Source organism: Lates calcarifer, linkage group LG13 (assembly GCF_001640805.2).
Source record: "Lates calcarifer isolate ASB-BC8 linkage group LG13, TLL_Latcal_v3, whole genome shotgun sequence".
Taxonomy (NCBI): Eukaryota; Metazoa; Chordata; class Actinopteri; family Centropomidae; genus Lates; species Lates calcarifer.
The window spans coordinates 12,566,883-12,585,430 of NC_066845.1; the positions used below are offsets into that span (position 1 = coordinate 12,566,883).

The 18,548-nt window shown below is 41.3% G+C and overlaps 1 protein-coding gene across 1 annotated transcript in view; it reads right to left on the reverse strand.

The window, feature by feature from the left end:
• Positions 1 to 482: 482 nt before the first annotated feature.
• Positions 483 to 18,548, reverse strand: part of si:dkey-40c11.2 (drebrin-like protein) — a 29,451-nt gene continuing 11,385 nt past the window's right edge. Inside the window, exons 2-16 of the mRNA XM_051075313.1 lie at positions 13,617 to 13,672; positions 13,339 to 13,451; positions 12,397 to 12,471; positions 7,116 to 7,259; positions 6,773 to 6,850; positions 6,444 to 6,595; positions 6,231 to 6,285; positions 5,087 to 5,161; positions 4,880 to 4,988; positions 4,184 to 4,723; positions 3,028 to 3,630; positions 2,754 to 2,852; positions 2,541 to 2,653; positions 1,755 to 1,806; positions 483 to 1,640 (exon numbers count right to left, since the gene is read on the reverse strand). Of these exons, the coding sequence (XP_050931270.1) occupies positions 1,504 to 1,640; positions 1,755 to 1,806; positions 2,541 to 2,653; positions 2,754 to 2,852; positions 3,028 to 3,630; positions 4,184 to 4,723; positions 4,880 to 4,988; positions 5,087 to 5,161; positions 6,231 to 6,285; positions 6,444 to 6,595; positions 6,773 to 6,850; positions 7,116 to 7,259; positions 12,397 to 12,471; positions 13,339 to 13,451; positions 13,617 to 13,672 (2,401 nt within the window). The 3' untranslated portion in view covers positions 483 to 1,503. The remainder of the gene's footprint in view (positions 1,641 to 1,754; positions 1,807 to 2,540; positions 2,654 to 2,753; positions 2,853 to 3,027; positions 3,631 to 4,183; positions 4,724 to 4,879; positions 4,989 to 5,086; positions 5,162 to 6,230; positions 6,286 to 6,443; positions 6,596 to 6,772; positions 6,851 to 7,115; positions 7,260 to 12,396; positions 12,472 to 13,338; positions 13,452 to 13,616; positions 13,673 to 18,548) is intronic.

An 18,548-nucleotide genomic window follows, 5' to 3' on the forward strand; every position in this document is an offset into this window, starting at 1 on the left:
TATTGAAATCAAGTTTACTCATGAAACTTGCAGACTATACCAATAAAAATATATATATTTATATATATATATTCTGCCCTCACCTAGGAATTAATAAGCTACTAAGATACTAGTCCATGAGATAAAATCAAATGTGTGCTATTATGTCTTAGAGTCAACTTCAGTGCTTCTGTCACAATACTAACTAAGGGCTAAGAGTGCTAAGAAAATTGTATTGATTCACTTTTTTGTTGTTTTATGTAAAAATAGTAAATATCAAATGTGCCTGACTTATTTATAGTGTAGTCCTGCAAAATGCCTGAAGGGACATTTGCTGTTATTCAGAAACACTTTGTTGAAAACTTCATTTTTCTGAGATTTAAATCAAACACAGCAAACCCATTCCCATTAATATGGCAGAATATTAGAAACAATCTAAATTATTATTTGAAAGAATGTGGACAATAAAATGGAATAAAGCAGGAGACAAACACGTTAAAGCATTCTGAGTTTGTAGAAGCTGTATATTTGTAAGTTTGGAGTAGATACAAAGAACATACATACCATCAAACAAGCATACAACATACAAACATACAAGCCAAGTATAGAAAAAGAGAAGATCTTTGATGTTTTTATACATTCTTATATACATTGTAGAGTATTAAGATATTACAGAAGATTAAAATTGGGGAAAACAAAATCATATCATCTGTGTGTCAACACAATGTTTTCATTTCTCAAGATCTAGGAAAAAATAAGGTGAGACATAATCACAAAATGTATGGAAGGACATCACCATATGAACAAAATAACAGCCCATCCAAAGAGTGATAGAGAAATACAGGTGTCAATACAGTGCCTATTTCCTTTGCTTGTTTATATTTTGTTATGCTGCTGCTGATGCTGTCTGGGTAATTAAATGTGCTGCGAGACTGTCAGTAACAGATACAGAGCTACAAAATAACTCAGGAAATACAGGAAGATGATTATAAGATGATGTCTGATACATGAATCTTGATTATATAGTATACCAGTCAAGAGTAGTAAATTATTTTTTAGCAATGTAACACACAAAGCAAACGGTGAGCATGATGGAATGCTTGTTATATGTGTGGATCAAAAAGAAGACTATATAAAAATCTGTTTGTGTTTCTTACAACAAAGGCAAGTTTGTGATCATTTGTCATCATGATCTGATCCCTCCCACCAACATTCCTACTGTATCTCAAAAGGAAATAAGTTATTTTGGTCCAGGAAAAGGTCTTTGCTATTTTAACCAAGAAAATGAGGCTGGGTAATTTCTGCATATTTGTGAGAATATTTTGTTTTTCTCAAAAACATCAAAACAGAGAGTCACATTTTTCTTTATCCTTTCTACAAAATAGAGAGTACAAAGTTTCAGTGGGAGGATTAAGGTAAAAACATGCATTAACGTAAGGGGAGATGGTGTCCCTGAGTGTGTGTGTACGTGTGTGTGTGTGTGTGTGTGTGTGTGTGCAAGCGTGCTAGTGTTTCTCTGTCTCTTTAGATGGTCTCCACATAATTGGCGGGGAACAAGCCTTGACGGCCATCTTTGCTCCACCCCCTCCACCAGGCTTTGTCCACCGTTTCCACGTCCCTGATGATGTCACCGGGTTCAAAGGAGATCTCAGATTCGTCCTCTGTGGGAACCGCAAGATAACATGGTGAAGAACAGCTAATCACAGTGTAATTACTGTAAGTGGAGGCACTTTGCGTGCACATGCGTGGCGATTATCCTCTAAATGGCAGCTTACCTGCTTGGTAGTCATATAGAGCTCGGACACACATTTGTCGCTCGGCTAAAACCTGAGGTGGAGAGGAAAATGGATTCAGAGAAAAGCTGCAATCATCAAACATACATCACTAGATAAGGTGAAATCCTATATTTTTTCTTACTGTCCATAATCCCATGCAAAGACAAAACCATCAAAGAATTTATCTGCGTAGGCAAAGCCTCATATGTCTAGTTCCTCTGTGCCATGAAATGCAACAGTTGCCCAAAATCTATTAAACGGAAAATAGTGAAAATAGTGCCCAAGAAATGCACTGTATACTCCTGTATGAATAATGTTTGCTGAAAATTACTGCTACTATTACTCAACTGCCTTAGGAAAGTACCAGGCCTTATTTCTTTAAACACGACACTAGTGAGCCATTTTCAATTATCTACATCCTCATTAGGAACCAGTGTTTTTGGGGCTTGAGTGCAACAGACAGGGTAGGGAAGTGAAAAGGTACAGACAACCTAACATGTTGTCCATTTTGATGTTTGGTGTAGAATAACTGAGCCTGTCTTAAAACATTCCTTACTATTGCCAACAGTCAAAGTCATAAATACAAGGTGTGTCATTTCCTGAACAAAACTTATTGTGGTTTTTTAAACATAAATGTTATGTTTTTACTGTGATAATATTAACAAGAGATATATTTTTGCTCTGTTCTGAATGTAGATGTTTGATGACCCTTGGACACAGCCATCTGTTTTAGCACTAACAAGACTTGTTCAAGACAACTACAATTTGTGTTTGTAGATACAGTACCTCTTGTCCGTTTTCTGAGATCTCCTGTTCCTTATCCACCGTGCCATGAAGATCGTAGCACACAGCCAGCTCTGGTGAGCTGAGCTCTGTGTCAGACGGACTCAAAGATCTCTCTGAGGAAGACCAGTGAGAAAAGCATCCATCACAGTCCAACCAACACAGAGAACGAATGTCTTAATGTATCACAATATTGTTACTGAATTGTTGCCAAACCTATGCCATTCTGTTCCTGTGTGTCGTCTCCATTTGTAATCCCATTGGTTGACAGGACGATGGTCTCGTGTTTGATTTCTTGACAAACTGGCTCGGCATCTGAAATAATGAATGTGTTGTGACTTTCTGTCATTGTGCACCATTTTATCAAATGTCACTTAACATTTTAGACAGCTCCAGTACATTATTCAAAATATATTGTTTGTGACAGTGTAAGACGACTGCTTATAAAGTCAATCAAGTCAAAATGACAGGAGAAGAAGAAGAGGGCTACCTGTGACTGCTGACTCCTCTTCTTTATCTGAAAGCTCAGCAGGCTCAGCAGGGGCCTGGCTGTCTTCTGATTGGTCATTCTCCTCTCCATCTGCCTTTGCCTCGTCTTCCTCCTGCACCACCTCTGCTGGCTCCTCCTGTGATGCAGCCTCAGCTTCCTGATTTAAAACCACCTCCTCTTCCTCCTTGTAATCCTCCTCCTCCTGCTTCTCCTGTCCCTCCTCCTCCTCCTCCACCTCCTGCTTCTCTTGTTCCTCCTCCTCGTCCTCCTCCACCTCCTGCTGCTTCTCTTGTCCCTCCTCCTCCTCCTCTTCCTCCTTGCCTTTCTCCTCCTCCTGCTTCTCCTGTCCCTCCTCCTCCTCTTCTTCCTTGTCGTCCTCCACCTTCTCCTGCTTCTCCTGTCCCTCCTCCTCTTGCTCCTGCTCTTCTGCGTCGGTCTGGACAGGTTCTGTGGTAACAGCACAAGGCTGGGGTTGCGTTACAGCCTCATCTTCCTTGTGCTCTTCCACATCCTCTTCCTCGTCCTCCTCCACCAGCACAGCCTGTACTTTGTAGCCAATGTCTGAGACCAGCTCAGTGTGCACATGAGTGGCTGTGTTGAGGTCTGTTGATTAGAAAATAATATCATTAAAAAAAACAGTATAAGCTGATAAGCTTACATGTTGTAAAAGTGCCTGCGAGGGCTGTGTATAACTGTGGTTCAAAAACTAAACTAAAAAGAATGCAAAAGCCAGGTTGTCTGTGTGCACATTTCAGTTAAGCTTGGCATGACTAAGAGTGTATGTGGTTACTTTAGGAATACTTAATTGTGACTGGACTGTAAAAAATATTCTGAGCTCTGTCATTTCTGTATAACAGGCCTCTGATTCATATGCCTTGGCTGCTTTAGACAGTCTGGAGTATGTGGAGTAGTGTTTGGCAAAAGCATCTAAGTCGTTTTAGCCTGTAATAAAAATCTTTTAACAAGCATTATTTAATGTCAAATGATTAATGTCTTTGGCAAACAACTGAGAAATAAGCAGAGTAATGTACTCCTCTTCACACTGAATCATCCTGAATGGGCTTTTTTTGTGATTAGATTAGTTAAAAAAACACAAATATAATAACATTGTATAATCAGATCCTAATATAATGCTTTGTGTTATGTTCCACCCTACCTGTGTTTGGCTGTGGTCTCTCAGGAAGAGGCGCAGTTGGAGCCTGTGGAGGTAGAACCGGCTCAAAGCAGAAAGTTGAGTGCTCTGGCTCGGTTGGGGTATTTGGGGGTGAGGCAGGCAGGGCCTGTGTGCGTGGCTGAGATGGGTTGTTTTTTACTAAACTGGGGGACAAGGAAGCCAAGAGGCTAGGGGAGGCCGGAGGCGCAGAGGGTTCTGAAGGTGAAGGAGCTTTGGGCTCAACGACAGCCTGAATCTGGTCGTTGGTTTGTGGAACACTGGGCAGGGCAGAGAGTGGGGGGGCCGGGCGAGGAGGCGACGTGGGCGGTGACATGGGGGCTCTGGGCCTTTGTGGAGAGGTGACGGGGCGGAAATCGGGGCTTGTGGGAGGAGACGTGGTACGGTAGATGGGTGAGGGTGGAAACCGGGAGAAAGGAGACACCAGCGGAGAACTGCGGGGCGAGGATGCTGTGCTCTCTTCGGCTTTAGAGAAGATAAAAGCTGTGTCTGTCAGGCTGCGCTGGTATCGTCTGAATGGTTTGCCTGGAGAGAAAGAACAGTTTGTGAGTAGTACAAATGCATGTTGTATATCCAAAAACATCAAACTGCAAGCACAACAATCTGGACGCCAATCCTTGAGTGTCAATGAGCTCATCTGGATCTTCAAGTCCCTGTTTAAGCTCACAGAAGTCCACCTACCAGTGCGGGAGGCTCCAGGACTGGTGGGACTTTGTGATGATGATGATGACAGCTGCCTGAAGAACTCTCTAGGGTTCATGGATCGTTGGGACACTAATGCTGCTGCCTCCTACAGGTCAGTTAATGTAGAGTAAGTCAATGTGAGCAGGAAACTGAGATGATTGAACAGATCAGATTTAGGTTTATAGAAGTCTGAGATTCACTTACTGCTGCTTTCTCTATGGATTCACTCCTTCTAAGACGAGCCCTCATATCTTCCTCATGTTCCCTCTGCTGCTGCTCCTGTCAGTACAGAAACAAAGACGCAATCATATTTACATATTCACACGCATATTTTATTGCTTTTCATCTCTTCATTTAAAAGAGAGCTATTTGAAATAGTTGAGGACACAACACCTGGGACTTCAAACAATGACAAACAAATGACAAACTTGAGGTTTTTTTTTTTTTTTTTTTTTTTTTACATTTAGCCCTCACGAATAACAGATGTCACATAGATAAACCTTGCACGTACTTTTCTCTTAGGTACCCCTGACATCGACAAACCCCTTTCTACACAGTATACATATAACCACCTAACAAATATAAACATACTATAAGCAGTCTGCACTTTTAACCAAGCCCTGGGATGGCCTAAGGTAAAGGCCAGAGCTACTTTTGCAACCCTGGTGAGGAACACCTCCTTCAAACCATGGTCATGCATTCAGCCCAACTCCAAAGCAGCGATTTTTCTCTTACTCTACTCTACAATAACACTTGGCATATTATTGAAAATTTAGTGTTAAGATAAGCATGGTGCAGAAAGGTTTGCACAACTCTTTCATGTATTACTATTTTAAGTGATTATGTAGCAACCCATTCAGACTGTTTGACAAGGATTCAGTGATTCATGTGGCTATAGGTGTAAAATAATAACGTTCTTATGTATGGTACCTTAGATAGCTTATCATTATAAACTGAATTATAAGCAGTAGGTACATAAGCCACTTTTCCCTTTAAATTTAAATCAGTCCACTGTTGTCTTTGTAGCAGCCAGTCCATTAGTCTCTGCACATAAGCACATGTTGTGGCCCACAACAGTGGCCCTCACATGGATCAAAGGGTCAGCTATAAAATCCTCTGAGACAATTAAAGATTTAGAGTCAGACCTCACACAGCCCGAGGTCAATCCAGTTCTCTCAAGGGGTAAATGAGTTCAAGCCAGTCTGACCAAACTCCACAGCCACAAGCCAGCAGCAGTGTCTATTTTGCCACTAGGCAAAGCCCCATAAAAAGACATGGCTTGACCACTTTTGCCAAAGGGACTTTGCATCATTTTATATGCAAAGGTTTGACACATCTTTTCACTCACCCATTTCAACTTCTCCTTTCTGCGCAGCTCCTCTTCTTGCTCTGCCTGTTTTCTTCTGTGAGACAAAAAAGCAAATAAAATAGCAAAACTTATTGTTGTTTCCCACAGTGCATTTATCATGGAATGGTACAAACAATGTACTTTGTTCTCCCAGTTCATAGAAAATTCAGCCACTAGAGGGCACTACAGACAGGAAACAGATGTTGCTCCAACCTCTGCTCCTCAATCATCTGTAGTTTCTCGTTCATCTTTCTGTCTCTCTCTTCTGCATCCCTTCGTTCCTTCAGAACTCGTTCTCTTTCAAGGCGCCGTCTCTCCTCCATTGCTCGTCTCCTCTCCTCTTCTTTCCTCGCTTCTTCTTCACGCTGACACACACAAAGGGGTAACAATGTGAGACTACAGTTTATTGCATTTTCAGGCCAATTTAAAATAAAACATACCTCCCCTTATTGGCCTTCCTAATGTAAATGGAAATGTAATCATCCAGGTTATAGTATATTTTAGTCACTCAAATGTGGCCAAACAGAGAGATTACTTTGTACCTCTGCCCGTGCCCAGAAGGAATCTCTGTTTATTAGTCTCATCTCCATTGCAGCATTAGTTTTTCTGTAGTTTGTGCCCTGTAAGAAAAACAGAGGAATTGTGAATACAGAGTGACAAATTCTTAATGCATAGAGGGGCATTTTTTGTCCTTGTACTATATCTATATTATACTGAACATGCTTCTTTTATTTTCAATACTTTCAAGTGTATGACTTTATAAACATACTGGAAGCAAAAGTAAAACCCTGAAGTCACTGTTTCCACCTTAATTTGTGTCACAAGGTGTATATGAAAGTCTCTGCCTCCATCTAATGGACAGATGAAGTATTGCTAGAGACTCACCACTATCTCTTCCTTGTCAGCAGACCTGGAGCTCCTCCTCACCCACTGTGTAGGAGCATGGGCATGGGCCTTGCTGAGCTCTGCTCTTATCTTCTCCTCTGTCACATCCTCCACCTTCTCAGCACTAATGAACACATGTGCCTCCTGAAACATGGAGGGTATGTAATGAAAATAAGGAGATGGCAAGTAGACTAAGACGTGAATTTTATCCACCCTCACATATTGTACTGCAGCCATTCACACACACATACATACACAGACGGGCTAGAAATCCATGCACAAGTACACACAGTCCCTTTGGTGGTTTTTTCTTGGTTTGACTTAGAGTTATGCAAACTTGGAGCCAAACAGTTGTGCAACTGCTTCACTTATAAGGATTGTGAGAGAACAAAAACACTCTCTGGCTTTAGTGTGAGGACAGGAATGCATTGGTTTGAATGGTTATAAATAGCAGAGGGGGAAATGGGAAAAATGAAAAGTTGGGGTTGAGATAGTGAAAGTGAGAAAAAGAGGGCGTGAAAGCATGTGTGTTTGCAAAAACATAGAAAAAGAGAAAGGACCTCACTTAATATGCAACAGTTGCTCAATACCTAGAAGTCAAACTTAGGAGAGATTCAGAGATATGACAAAACTGACTACTGACAGATCATATTTGGCAATCATGGACCAAAACATAGTGTTCCACTGCTGCTTGATAGGTGTCAAACATGGTCTGAACTCATGTCTGTGTATGTACACGGGCATTCGTATGTGGCCAGAACCTCAGAATAATTTCCATGGAGAGTAAGTCCAGGCTTGTTGATGGAGGGCCAGGTCTGTGAGCCTCCAACAGGAAACCACAGCTTTATCTGAGTGACAACACTGACACTGACACTGAACAGAGCATTCAGTGTGCCCTATAATACATGTCAGTACAGTGTATAATCCATATCACTCTAGCTGTCACTGCCAACTGCACACACACACACACACACACACAGAGAGAGAGAGAGAGAGAGAGAGAGACCAGACAGGGAGTCCACAGTGCTGCCAGGGATGCTGGGAAAATCATGGAAACAGACAGAACAACAATCTACTGCAAAAGCTCTCCATAGCACAGTGTGCTATGTTCAGTTCAGTGCATTAACTCACTATGTTTGCCCATTACTGACACCAACCCTGTAGCCTCATATACTGTAATTGATTAAGTAGCGGAGGTACGTTAACTGTCAGGGATAGTAACACATCACTCATGGTGGTTCATATACTCATTATTTCCATACATTTTTCATAACTGTTTTCATAGCATAACATGGCTGGGAGTAATTAAACAGCATCCAAATGCTTGGCCTTTCACATTTCAAAATAAAACCTTTTGTCTGAGATCAAATAAAGCCCTTATCCTCATCTCAGTCTGTCATCTTACCCTAGCTGTTCTCTTGCCCACTTCACAAATGCCAAACAGAGAGCTTTCTCTCTATTTGAGCTCACTGTATTGCTATGCTATTGCTATTGCTACTAGTAAACAGCTCAGTTTAGACAAATGTGTCATAATCACCCCTATCCATGCTTTATCTGTAGATATTTTCATAGGAAACATCTCAAAATAGTGGCCAAGTGGGATGTGTGTGCAATCTTTCTAGGATTTGTGGCATTGATGACCTTAGCAAGAAAACTCTCAGCGAATATAAGAATATAAACTCTCTGGGAGGAAAAGGAGCTCGAGGTGATGTGACAGGTTGAGTGTTACTTTCTAGCTATAATTGGGCTCAACTCTGCACAAACTGTCTCTCTGCTCTGGAACCAAACTGCTTCATACAGTCTCTCTCCTGCTCAGGAGTTGCTCAGACTGTCAGTGGCAGTAGGTGGATGTGGGGATACTCAAGTGTCCCCAGTTAAAGTTTGTCTCGATTGACTGATGGGACGCTTACATTAAATGTCTTTATTTACATGTAGAACTTTAATTTTGTTAACTGTTAATATTATTATTATCATGATCCTTTATGTTATGACATTTACTTTTGTAATGAGAGCTCATCAGTTGAAATAAGACAGTGGGTGTGATAGAGGGCTTATGATGGTTGACATGAAACTAATGTTCTCAAGTGTGTGTGTGTGTGTGTGTCAGGGCGAGATGACAGATGTGAATGATTCAAAGTGCTTCGGGGTTTAGTGCTTTGACCCCAATGCGTTGCTTTATTCCTTATTTATAATAGAACTACTGTTCTTTGTGGCAATTCAAATCTCCTGCCGCACCCTAAGAGACTTTGTGCCAAGCTGTCATGGGGCCAAATAAGATTATATTTGTAATACATTTGATTAATTAAAGATGTATTTTATAATAGGAACCTGTCTTTATTTCCAGTTCCACTGATCTCTCTAATCTCTGCAGACTGTTTATCTCTCATATCTGCCTTTACATCTGTATTGCTGATAGTAACATCTGACATAAAATGCCCCTACACACACACAAATATACACACAGCCTGCCTGACTCAGCTTCTATTATTGTTCTGGAGATACAGAACAATGGAAACATCTGCAACCTATTCATATTTTAGTTTTCATAACTTAATGCCACACTAGAGTACAGTATGTAACACACCCAAATCTGCTGCTGTGGACTCGCCTTGACAAAACCCCCTCACTGCCAGCTGGGACATGCAGCATAGCAAACCAGGGGGGAGAGACAAAGTGGAAAAAAAAGAAAGAAAGAGGGAAGGAGAGAAACAAATATTAAAAACAAACAAACAAAGTGCCAAGGGAGAGTTTAACTAACTGTATCCAAGGCAACAAAAGCCAAGACTCAAAGAGAACAAATAACCTGAACCCCCAGTTCTTATCATCAGTCAATATATGTAAGCACTGTAGTTTTTTTTTCCCAGTCATCACACAGTCAAGTGGGAATTTAGCTGAGAATCAGGATTGTTAAAAGCTGCAGAATCTGTATGTTGTCTACTAAATGCAGACAATGAACTTTGCCTCGAAATATCCAGGGTAATATAGGCAAGACCCTGCTATTTTAATCTCCTTTCCCCTAAAAAATCCTTTAGCTAGTGCTCTATGGGTCCCCTGAGACAGTGTCAAAACAGTCACATGTTGTTTTAGACTGAAAAAGAATCAGATTGAGAATGGTGGCCTCAAGACCAGTAGCCTATAAGTTTTCATGAATGCATTATGTAAGGACATGTCTTTGACTTTGAGGTTGCATATCCTCTCCTCAATGTAAAAATCCATTCAAAGTACAAGACACTCACACACACACTCAAAAATTTACCTCAGTAAAAAGGGAAGACTCAATTCTAAACCAGTACTTAAAAAAATCTCATTCATAGAAATGGTTTCTTAAGTAATACTGCAGCTGATGAAATCTTAAAACAGCAGCATGAAAGAAGGCTTCAACCAACTTGTTTATTAATTTTCTGATAATAGACTAGTTGACTGATTGCATGTTGCCACTCAAGTTTTGCGGACAATAGACAGAATCATGGTCTGGACCTTGCAATAGAAGCAATTTGATGTTTGTTATACTTGATACATTGGATACTTGTGAGGTCTCCACACACACAAACACTGGTATCAGCTGGCATTAAATTGTACACAGTGTCACTTCTTGAACTACTAATTTCTGCCCTGTGGCTGTGAAATTCCACATTCATGGGAAACTGAGGATTGATATAAACTATAAAATAAAACAGTCTGAGTAATCATTTCTCAAGAATTTGTCACACACCAACCAGATGATTTCCCAGACAGAGGTATGAGGCAGTGTGTTGTGCTGTTTTACAAGCTTCCCTTAACGTTCTTCTTATTCTTTGTCCGAGCATGAAGCAAGTTTTAAAAAGAGCTTTGTGGTTCATGAAAAATGTACTTGATGGGAAAGGTGATTAAAGGCGATTATGAGGCTTTAGCAGAGTGAGAAAGATGTCACATCTGTTGGCAAGGTTAGAGTGAACAAAAGATGGGATAGCACAGGTATGTATCATCACCACAGTCTTTGGATCTGGATATTTCTGTAAATGCAATCCATATGCTTAGCTATAATGTCCATGGTGGAAGGTGATGCATCATCTTTAACTAATAAATCTAAGTTTGAACTGCTGAGTAATGGAAAGTTAAACTTGCTTCTTTTCTGATGTACAGTTTCCACTCTGCCAGAACAGCAGTTTGGCCTTAATTAACTGTTCTTGTTCCCTTTTTTCCCTCATATTCACAGACACAGCAGTGACCACTGGTTATTTGCATTGTTATGTCACAGGTCTGGCTGTTAATGTATGAGTGTGTGTGTTTGCTGAGGTCAAAGGTCACGGTTCTCCCAGAATTCACAGAGGGAGAGAAAATTTTCTTCACCCCCTCCATATTGACCATGAAATCATTTCTCTACAATGTTGAAATCCCACATGGAAATGTACAGAGACCCAAGGGTGGTCAGACACACACTCACACAAATACACACATACACAGTCTCACAGAGGGTGCTTTTTTTCCAGACAGCAGCTCACAAAATCCCAGTCTCGACATTTACTGTTTACATAAGAGAGACAAAAAAACAACAAACATTCCACACATGTTTCTTCAGTTGACTGGGTGATGCCTTTATATGGAAACTAGTAAACCTCAAGGTCAACTGATCTTCTCCTAGTTGGATTGAAACACTAAATAAACATTGTTTCAGGGGCACAGATGTAGAGGAGAAGCTACAGCTAACATAGTGATGGATTGAGTTTCTCATATGCTGTAAGCACACATGCACCTGAATTATAAAAATACACAGACGTTCTCCATTCTCTGTTGCATCTACTTCCTGTCATTCCTAACGCCACTTAAGTTTGTCATCTGACCATGGGTTACACCACAAACAATGGAGCTTTCAACCCCAAACTTAGCAGTCTCCCCCATGGTGGTGACATGGCAGATAGACCAATCATGCACAGGAGCACCACACCAATAGAACAGGAAGTGGACTGAGGACAGGAAACGCTCAAAACAATACAAAGTAAACTACTGTGTGTAAATATAGATTTTGAAAGTACAAAGTCTAGAGTCCAGGGATAAAGACAACAGAACAAATCTTTTTTTCTCTGGACAGGGAATTTGGGAAAACAACGAGTGCCAGGTTCTACCTTGTGTTTTCATATATTATACTGCTTCTGCACCTCCTCAAAACTTGTCACAGTTGGTGTCATCTTTAATTCACAGTTTAGTGGGGAAACAAAACAAACTACTGGATGAAGTGAACATTTGTACATGTCAGATCCGAAGGGAAATAATAAACAGTCGAGCACATCTTGAACTACTGCACCTTGAAAAAGTTCTTGATGGCTGGAATGTGGGTGGCACATTCTGTCCTCCGGTAGTCATCCACTTTTTGGCCGACCTGTGGACAAACACAGGATGTAGACTCTTACATTCATGTCATACCTCTCTCTGACTTGACTAAAAACAGAAGAGAAAGGCCAAGCTGAGGAACAATAGGATTCACATTGATGTCATAGAGACTGATCTCAGTTCATGAAAGTGACCATTTGAATGGAAAAAACTGAAAACTGGAAAGGTTATAAAAACTAAAATATTATGTCGTACGGAAGTACAATTTAGATTATATCAGTTCAATTATCCTGTGTTTTTATTGCATGCTGTACTGTAATATGCAAATGGATATTGATAGTGAATGTACTGTAATTCTTGAGCGTACTTGAGCTTATGTCTATAAGGTGGGTTTTTACCCAGTCACAAACAGCGGCAACTCACCTGTTTAAAAAAAAAATAAAAAAACACAGCTACAACTCAGCTAACATTCAGTCATTTAAGTGTCCCACAAGTGTCTGACAAATGTAAGACGTGTCCAAATGAGCGTGAGCATTTGCACATTCAGCTAGCTGCTTATGATTCATAAACGTCTTTTACAACAGTGATGTAATAGCACATTCTCAGAGCATTTTCCCACATGTCAGATGCCAAATAAGCCTGTGTCAAAACAAGAGTCATAGAATGTGAATAAGCCAAGCTGCTTAGGATTTCCTCCAGAGCATTTTGCAGGTTAATAAGTGCATGTATTTCTCTGTATGTGACGATTTAAGATGTTAAACCCATGATCCTGGAGCTGCTAAATGACTCTGCTGTGGCTTTCATATGTATGTGCAGAGCATATATATATGTGTTTCTGTACTTGGCGCTGGTATGTGTGTTATGATAGGCTCATGCTCACATGAGCTAAGCCCCCATGAGCCTGTCTGCCACTCACCCAGCTGATCATAGCAATCCGGAGACCTCCTGTCTCCCCACTTCCCACTTTGCACAATCCATATTGCGGCTTGGATATGTGAAACTTCCCTGCCAGCTCTGCCACACCACCCGCTGTTAGGAAGGAGAGATAGGAGAGAGAGATATGGAGAAGTTGGGAGAGAAAAAAAGGATACTAAACGCAAGAAGACATGTGAATTCCTGTCAAGCCAAGACAAAGAAGCTGACAAGCTTCATTCTTCGTGGCATTTCTGAAAGACACATGACAGTCAAACTTACCTCCTGAGTCAGCCAGTTTGAGCTTGTTGGTCACTCCATCATATGCGAATAATGCCCTGTGGACATACAGACACACACAGGTCAGCTACTGAGACATACAGGTGACAAAGATATGACAGACACATTTGTAATGTTGAGTGTTAGAAAACACTGTTGATTTTTTTTTCTCTCTACCTTAGAGCGATGCCACATCCAAAACTTTCCTATCCAAGCATCAGCCTATGGACAGCTGGGTATGCCATGTGTTCAGTCTATCATTGTGCACAAGGGACACACACAGGTGCGCACACATGCATAGCCAGATGTTTTCTGCACATACTTTGTCTAAACCATAACAAGCTTCCCTGCTGTGCGAAGCATCTCTACAATGTACCAACAAAAATGACTTCTCTTCATCTGTGACATACACACTTTTTTCTTTCTATCTCCCTTCCTGCCCTTGTTACCCAGAAGCCTTACAGTACATGTGTAAAACAGGAAGGTGCTCAGCAGCACAATAACCTTCATTCATAGTGTTTGTTTCATAGCCCTATGGCTCCTGAAATGAATACAGCCAGTGCTGTTCACAGCTGCAGGGTTTTAGACATTTTGCAGGTGAAAACCTGTCCTACCACACCCTTGAGTCAGTCAAACTGCAGGTCACTGTGGCAACTCAACAACTTGCAGTGTGTTTTCATTGTAACTGATGCTGAATGTTAGCTTTGTAGCAGAATCTCAAAGACAGAAAAGTGTGACTTCATAATCAGCTGAAGAGATTCTAATCAAAATAATACCTTATCTGTATGTGAGTTTAAGTGACTTTAAGAGGTGGCCTGTGGAGAGATGAATTGTCAAAGTTTTTTAGGGGTTAGTGTCTGACTGTGTGTCTGTGTAAATGTTCACTCTGTAGGACTCCTGGGGGTGTGTCAATAACATCTGGAGCTGGGTAGCAAGAGCATAAGGCCACGAGCAGCTATTACAATGGGCCAAAGGTGAATGGTCTGTGCGTGTGTGTGTTTGTGGATGTGTGTCGGGAGAAGGTAGTGAGAATCAGACACAGAGACAGACATAAAGTTTAAACATTTTTTCTTACTAGACAAAATGTACAGCAAAAACAACAGCACAGTTGTGTACAGGCTGACAAAAGGCCAGCTAACTCAGTTAGCATCACTGAATCACTCTGTTATTTTTTCCTGATACAACAAGTCTCTGTCTGTCCAAAGAACAAAGAACGACAAAAGTCAATCAGTGTGTGTGAGCGTGTGCTAAGGACACAATAACCATATTGTGTGCCCTACTGAGCAAGCTGCAAGCTGGCCCGCATGTGTGAGGAGGCAGGCTGACACTGCTCTCTCATTTTTCTTTATTGTGCTGATAATACTGACAAGTTTATCTACCACGTTATCAAGCAAAACCATGTATTTTCAAATCCGATTTTATAAAAATATAATGCATTTCCTGGAATCATTATCCAGGGATCTCCAGAATTATGTAAGCTTTGTGTCAGCCGGATCATTCACATATCTCGTCAGGGATTAGCCTAGGCACAATACCAAGAAACAACACACTCCACTCCCTAATTAGTCTTACCAGCATCCACGGCTTAGACAACAAGCCACACTTACTGATCCTTGGTCCTCAACAAATTCCTAAAGGTCACCATTCACAAGCAGTCAAGGTCAAAGGTCACTGCCTCTGAAGGAGTCTTAATTACATGTGCAAATTCTCCACCCACAGGGAACAGGCTTGCACATGAGGATACACAGTGCTGTGGGAGACTCTTTGTTCTTAGCTTTCGCTAAGATGGAGTTTTTCTCTCCAGGACTTTACTTAATTTGTTTTGGATACAAACAAGGCCAATGGGTTTGCAAATGCAATGATTTTTTACAAAAGCAGCCAAATATGAAACGGACAAAAAGTGCAAACCTGATCTCTTTAACAAACTTTGTTGAGCTAAAGCATTTCAAAGATTCTTCTCTCTCCTCTAGTCTGCCTTGAGGAAGGTCACACATCTTTGAAATGCACTGGCACGATAAAGTTTATCAAACGGATCAGGTTACTGACTTGAACCTTTTGTCTGCTTTTTCTGAAAGTCTCATTCCATGGACTTTTCCCTCCTCCAATAGTATTATGAAAAGATTAACTGCATGCTTGAAACTTAAATGAAACATGTTATCATTTCTTTGGTTCAGTGAATATGTCAAATGATGTGAAACTTCCTTGTTGCTGACATGACATGAATGGATTATGTTTGAATAGATGGCCTGCAAATGTTCACAGTTCTGCATATTGCACGTTTTTTGAAGCTGAGCTTATGCTTCACTGCTATTTACTGTAGCAGAGGATAATGCCAAAACCTGCGGTAAACCACTGAATGATTATCTGGATGTGCCAGCAGTGTGGTGTAGTGAGTGCAGGGACAGTTCCTCAAACAGAAGGTGAAGGCTCAAGTTCACATCACAGGTGTTTGTCCTGCTGAGGTGTCCTTGAGCAAGACAATATGTCTAAAGCAGTTTTAAGGTCTCTCCTCTGGAGCTGAGCCATGCCTTTCGCTCCCTCTTTTCTGTCTGAACCACTTGTTTAGCTTTGTTACTGTAATGCTGTAGTAGCATCTGCAGTTTTAGTTGTAGTAAAACTTTCCTCAACTAACAGAGGAGATAGACCCCCATCCCTTCACACATGTAGGTTTCTTGAGAGTTCCACTGACTGATGAGAAAAACAGACTCTCTTATGTCTGTGCTCCAGCCCACCTCCAAAGCAAGCCAGCTATGACCTCACCTCTGAGAGAGGGAGGGACAGAGGGTGGAGGAGAGAAGAGAAGAGAAGAGAGGAGGAGAGGAGAAGAAAAGAGAAGAGACATGTGAAATGTAGGGAAAGAGGCCATCATTAAGGGGCGTGAGGGGCATGAAAAGGGGAGAGGGTGAGGCAAAGAGAAGAAAAAACAATGATGTCATAAGCCCTTTTTTTAAATAAAGTAATTAACAATGAGAAATGAAATCTGTGTATCATTACCATAGCCAGCCACTCAATGCAGCTTTAAAACAAATAAACAGCCATTCATCTTTGAGTATACAAAGACAAAGGCCTCCAATACAGCACATAAACAGACATACACACATAAGTACATGCACATGCACACGTAACACACTGTAAGCCTGAGCCAGTAACAATAGGGATGGTTTGTTTTGGACTACCAGAGCCCCTGTAATACCTCCAAACATGCTACGCTCTACCATTTCAAGATGAACATAACAGAAGCAGATGGTGAGCTGTGCTGGAGAAGGCCTTGTTTTCACTTATCCAGGCATTCCACTTCACCAGGCTAAACTTTGAGCCATTTGAGTGTGGTGATACACAGTACTGTAATTTCTGCAAAGACTTTAGGAGATTTCCCTGCCATGCACTTTTATCCAAATTTGTTTTGATGCTCTCATGGAATTAAACTCAAATTTATTTACGTCATAACATACATTATCTCATGGCACAGAGTAAGGTCAAGATCTTACAATATTATAGAGAGATACCTGACAATTTCCACCATGAGCAAGCACTTGGCAACATTGGAGAACAGGAAGAGGCCTCTGATAATGCATTTAATTGTCATGTATGTGCTTTGTTATACATGAAGAAAGAGCAAAATGAACCATTTTGGGCCTTAGAACCAACTACCATTTCTCATGTTCTTTGTTCACTTTACCATCCCCACTCTCTCCATATATTCTGTCGATATCTCACCATCATTACTACTCTAAATTCATTATTCTGACCCCCAACACCAACAACAGCATATTTCTTCCCCTCCTACTTTAAATCCTGTGGCACACCATACCTCTTTCACAATATCTCATCGTCATCTTTTCTCCCTCAGCTCCACACTTCCTACCCTGCGTGTCTCTCTGACAGGAAGATCTTGTGGGCTCATAGGTCATTTATTCATTCCATGTTTGCCAGTGGGGGAGATATGAGAGATTTGTGGTTATGCACGCTGTTTCGATGTGATAAACTGTGCATGAAGGGAAAGATATGAGGAAATGGATGAGAGGCTGGGAGCTCTCACCAGGATTCACTGCCCAGGTTAAACACTCCATCAGATCATTCTTTTGCCCAGTTTTCTCTTGCTCCTCTCATTCCACACACTACACACACACACACACACACACACAGTGGTCGTGTAGGGCATCTGTCATGACCACAGATTTTAATGCTTGTTTCATGCTTTCAGTTTTGTACACCTCCCTCTCCACAAACTTCCTTCTGTTCACTTCAGTTAACATCATATGTTTTTTTCTCCCCTCCCCCCTCATTCCCGCCTTACCCCTCCCGCCCCCAACTTCTTGCTTTTGGCTCAAAGCTGACCTGGGCTCCCAGTGCTATTTTTAGCCTGTCTCTCAGTCTACCTTTCTGTGTTGGAGCGGGGAGCTTGGAGACATCCCCACAGCACACAGCACTCATTTCCTCTCACCAAACATGGGCAAAAAAAGTCCAGCCAGACTCAACTGCTGAAAAAGTCATTTCCCGCACCCCCCCACCCCCACCCCCTGTCCGGCATGTTACTCATATAGTGTCCATGCGGCGACCCCAGTGGTACATGCATTCCTCCAGCCGTCTGGAGTGCAGAGACACGCAGAGGAATTGAGGGTTTATGGGTAGAGTTCGAGAAATATGAGTAAGAGAGAGGAAGTGTCAGAATGAGAGACTGATAAAGCATTAAAGCCAAAGAAGAGAATAATAAGAAAAGGAGAGAATGGCACTATATTTCTCTAGCTTGTAGAGGCCTGCACGGTGGTACGGGGTGCTCTAAGGTGATGCATCGATGTAAACAATATAAACGAGAGATGTGGCAGGGTAGACCACAGGCATGTTCAAATTGTAATGTGGTGAAAGATGTTGCAAAGAAGCATACATGCTTTGAATAAAAAAATTAATTTGATTTATAGTTCTGATAAAAAAAAG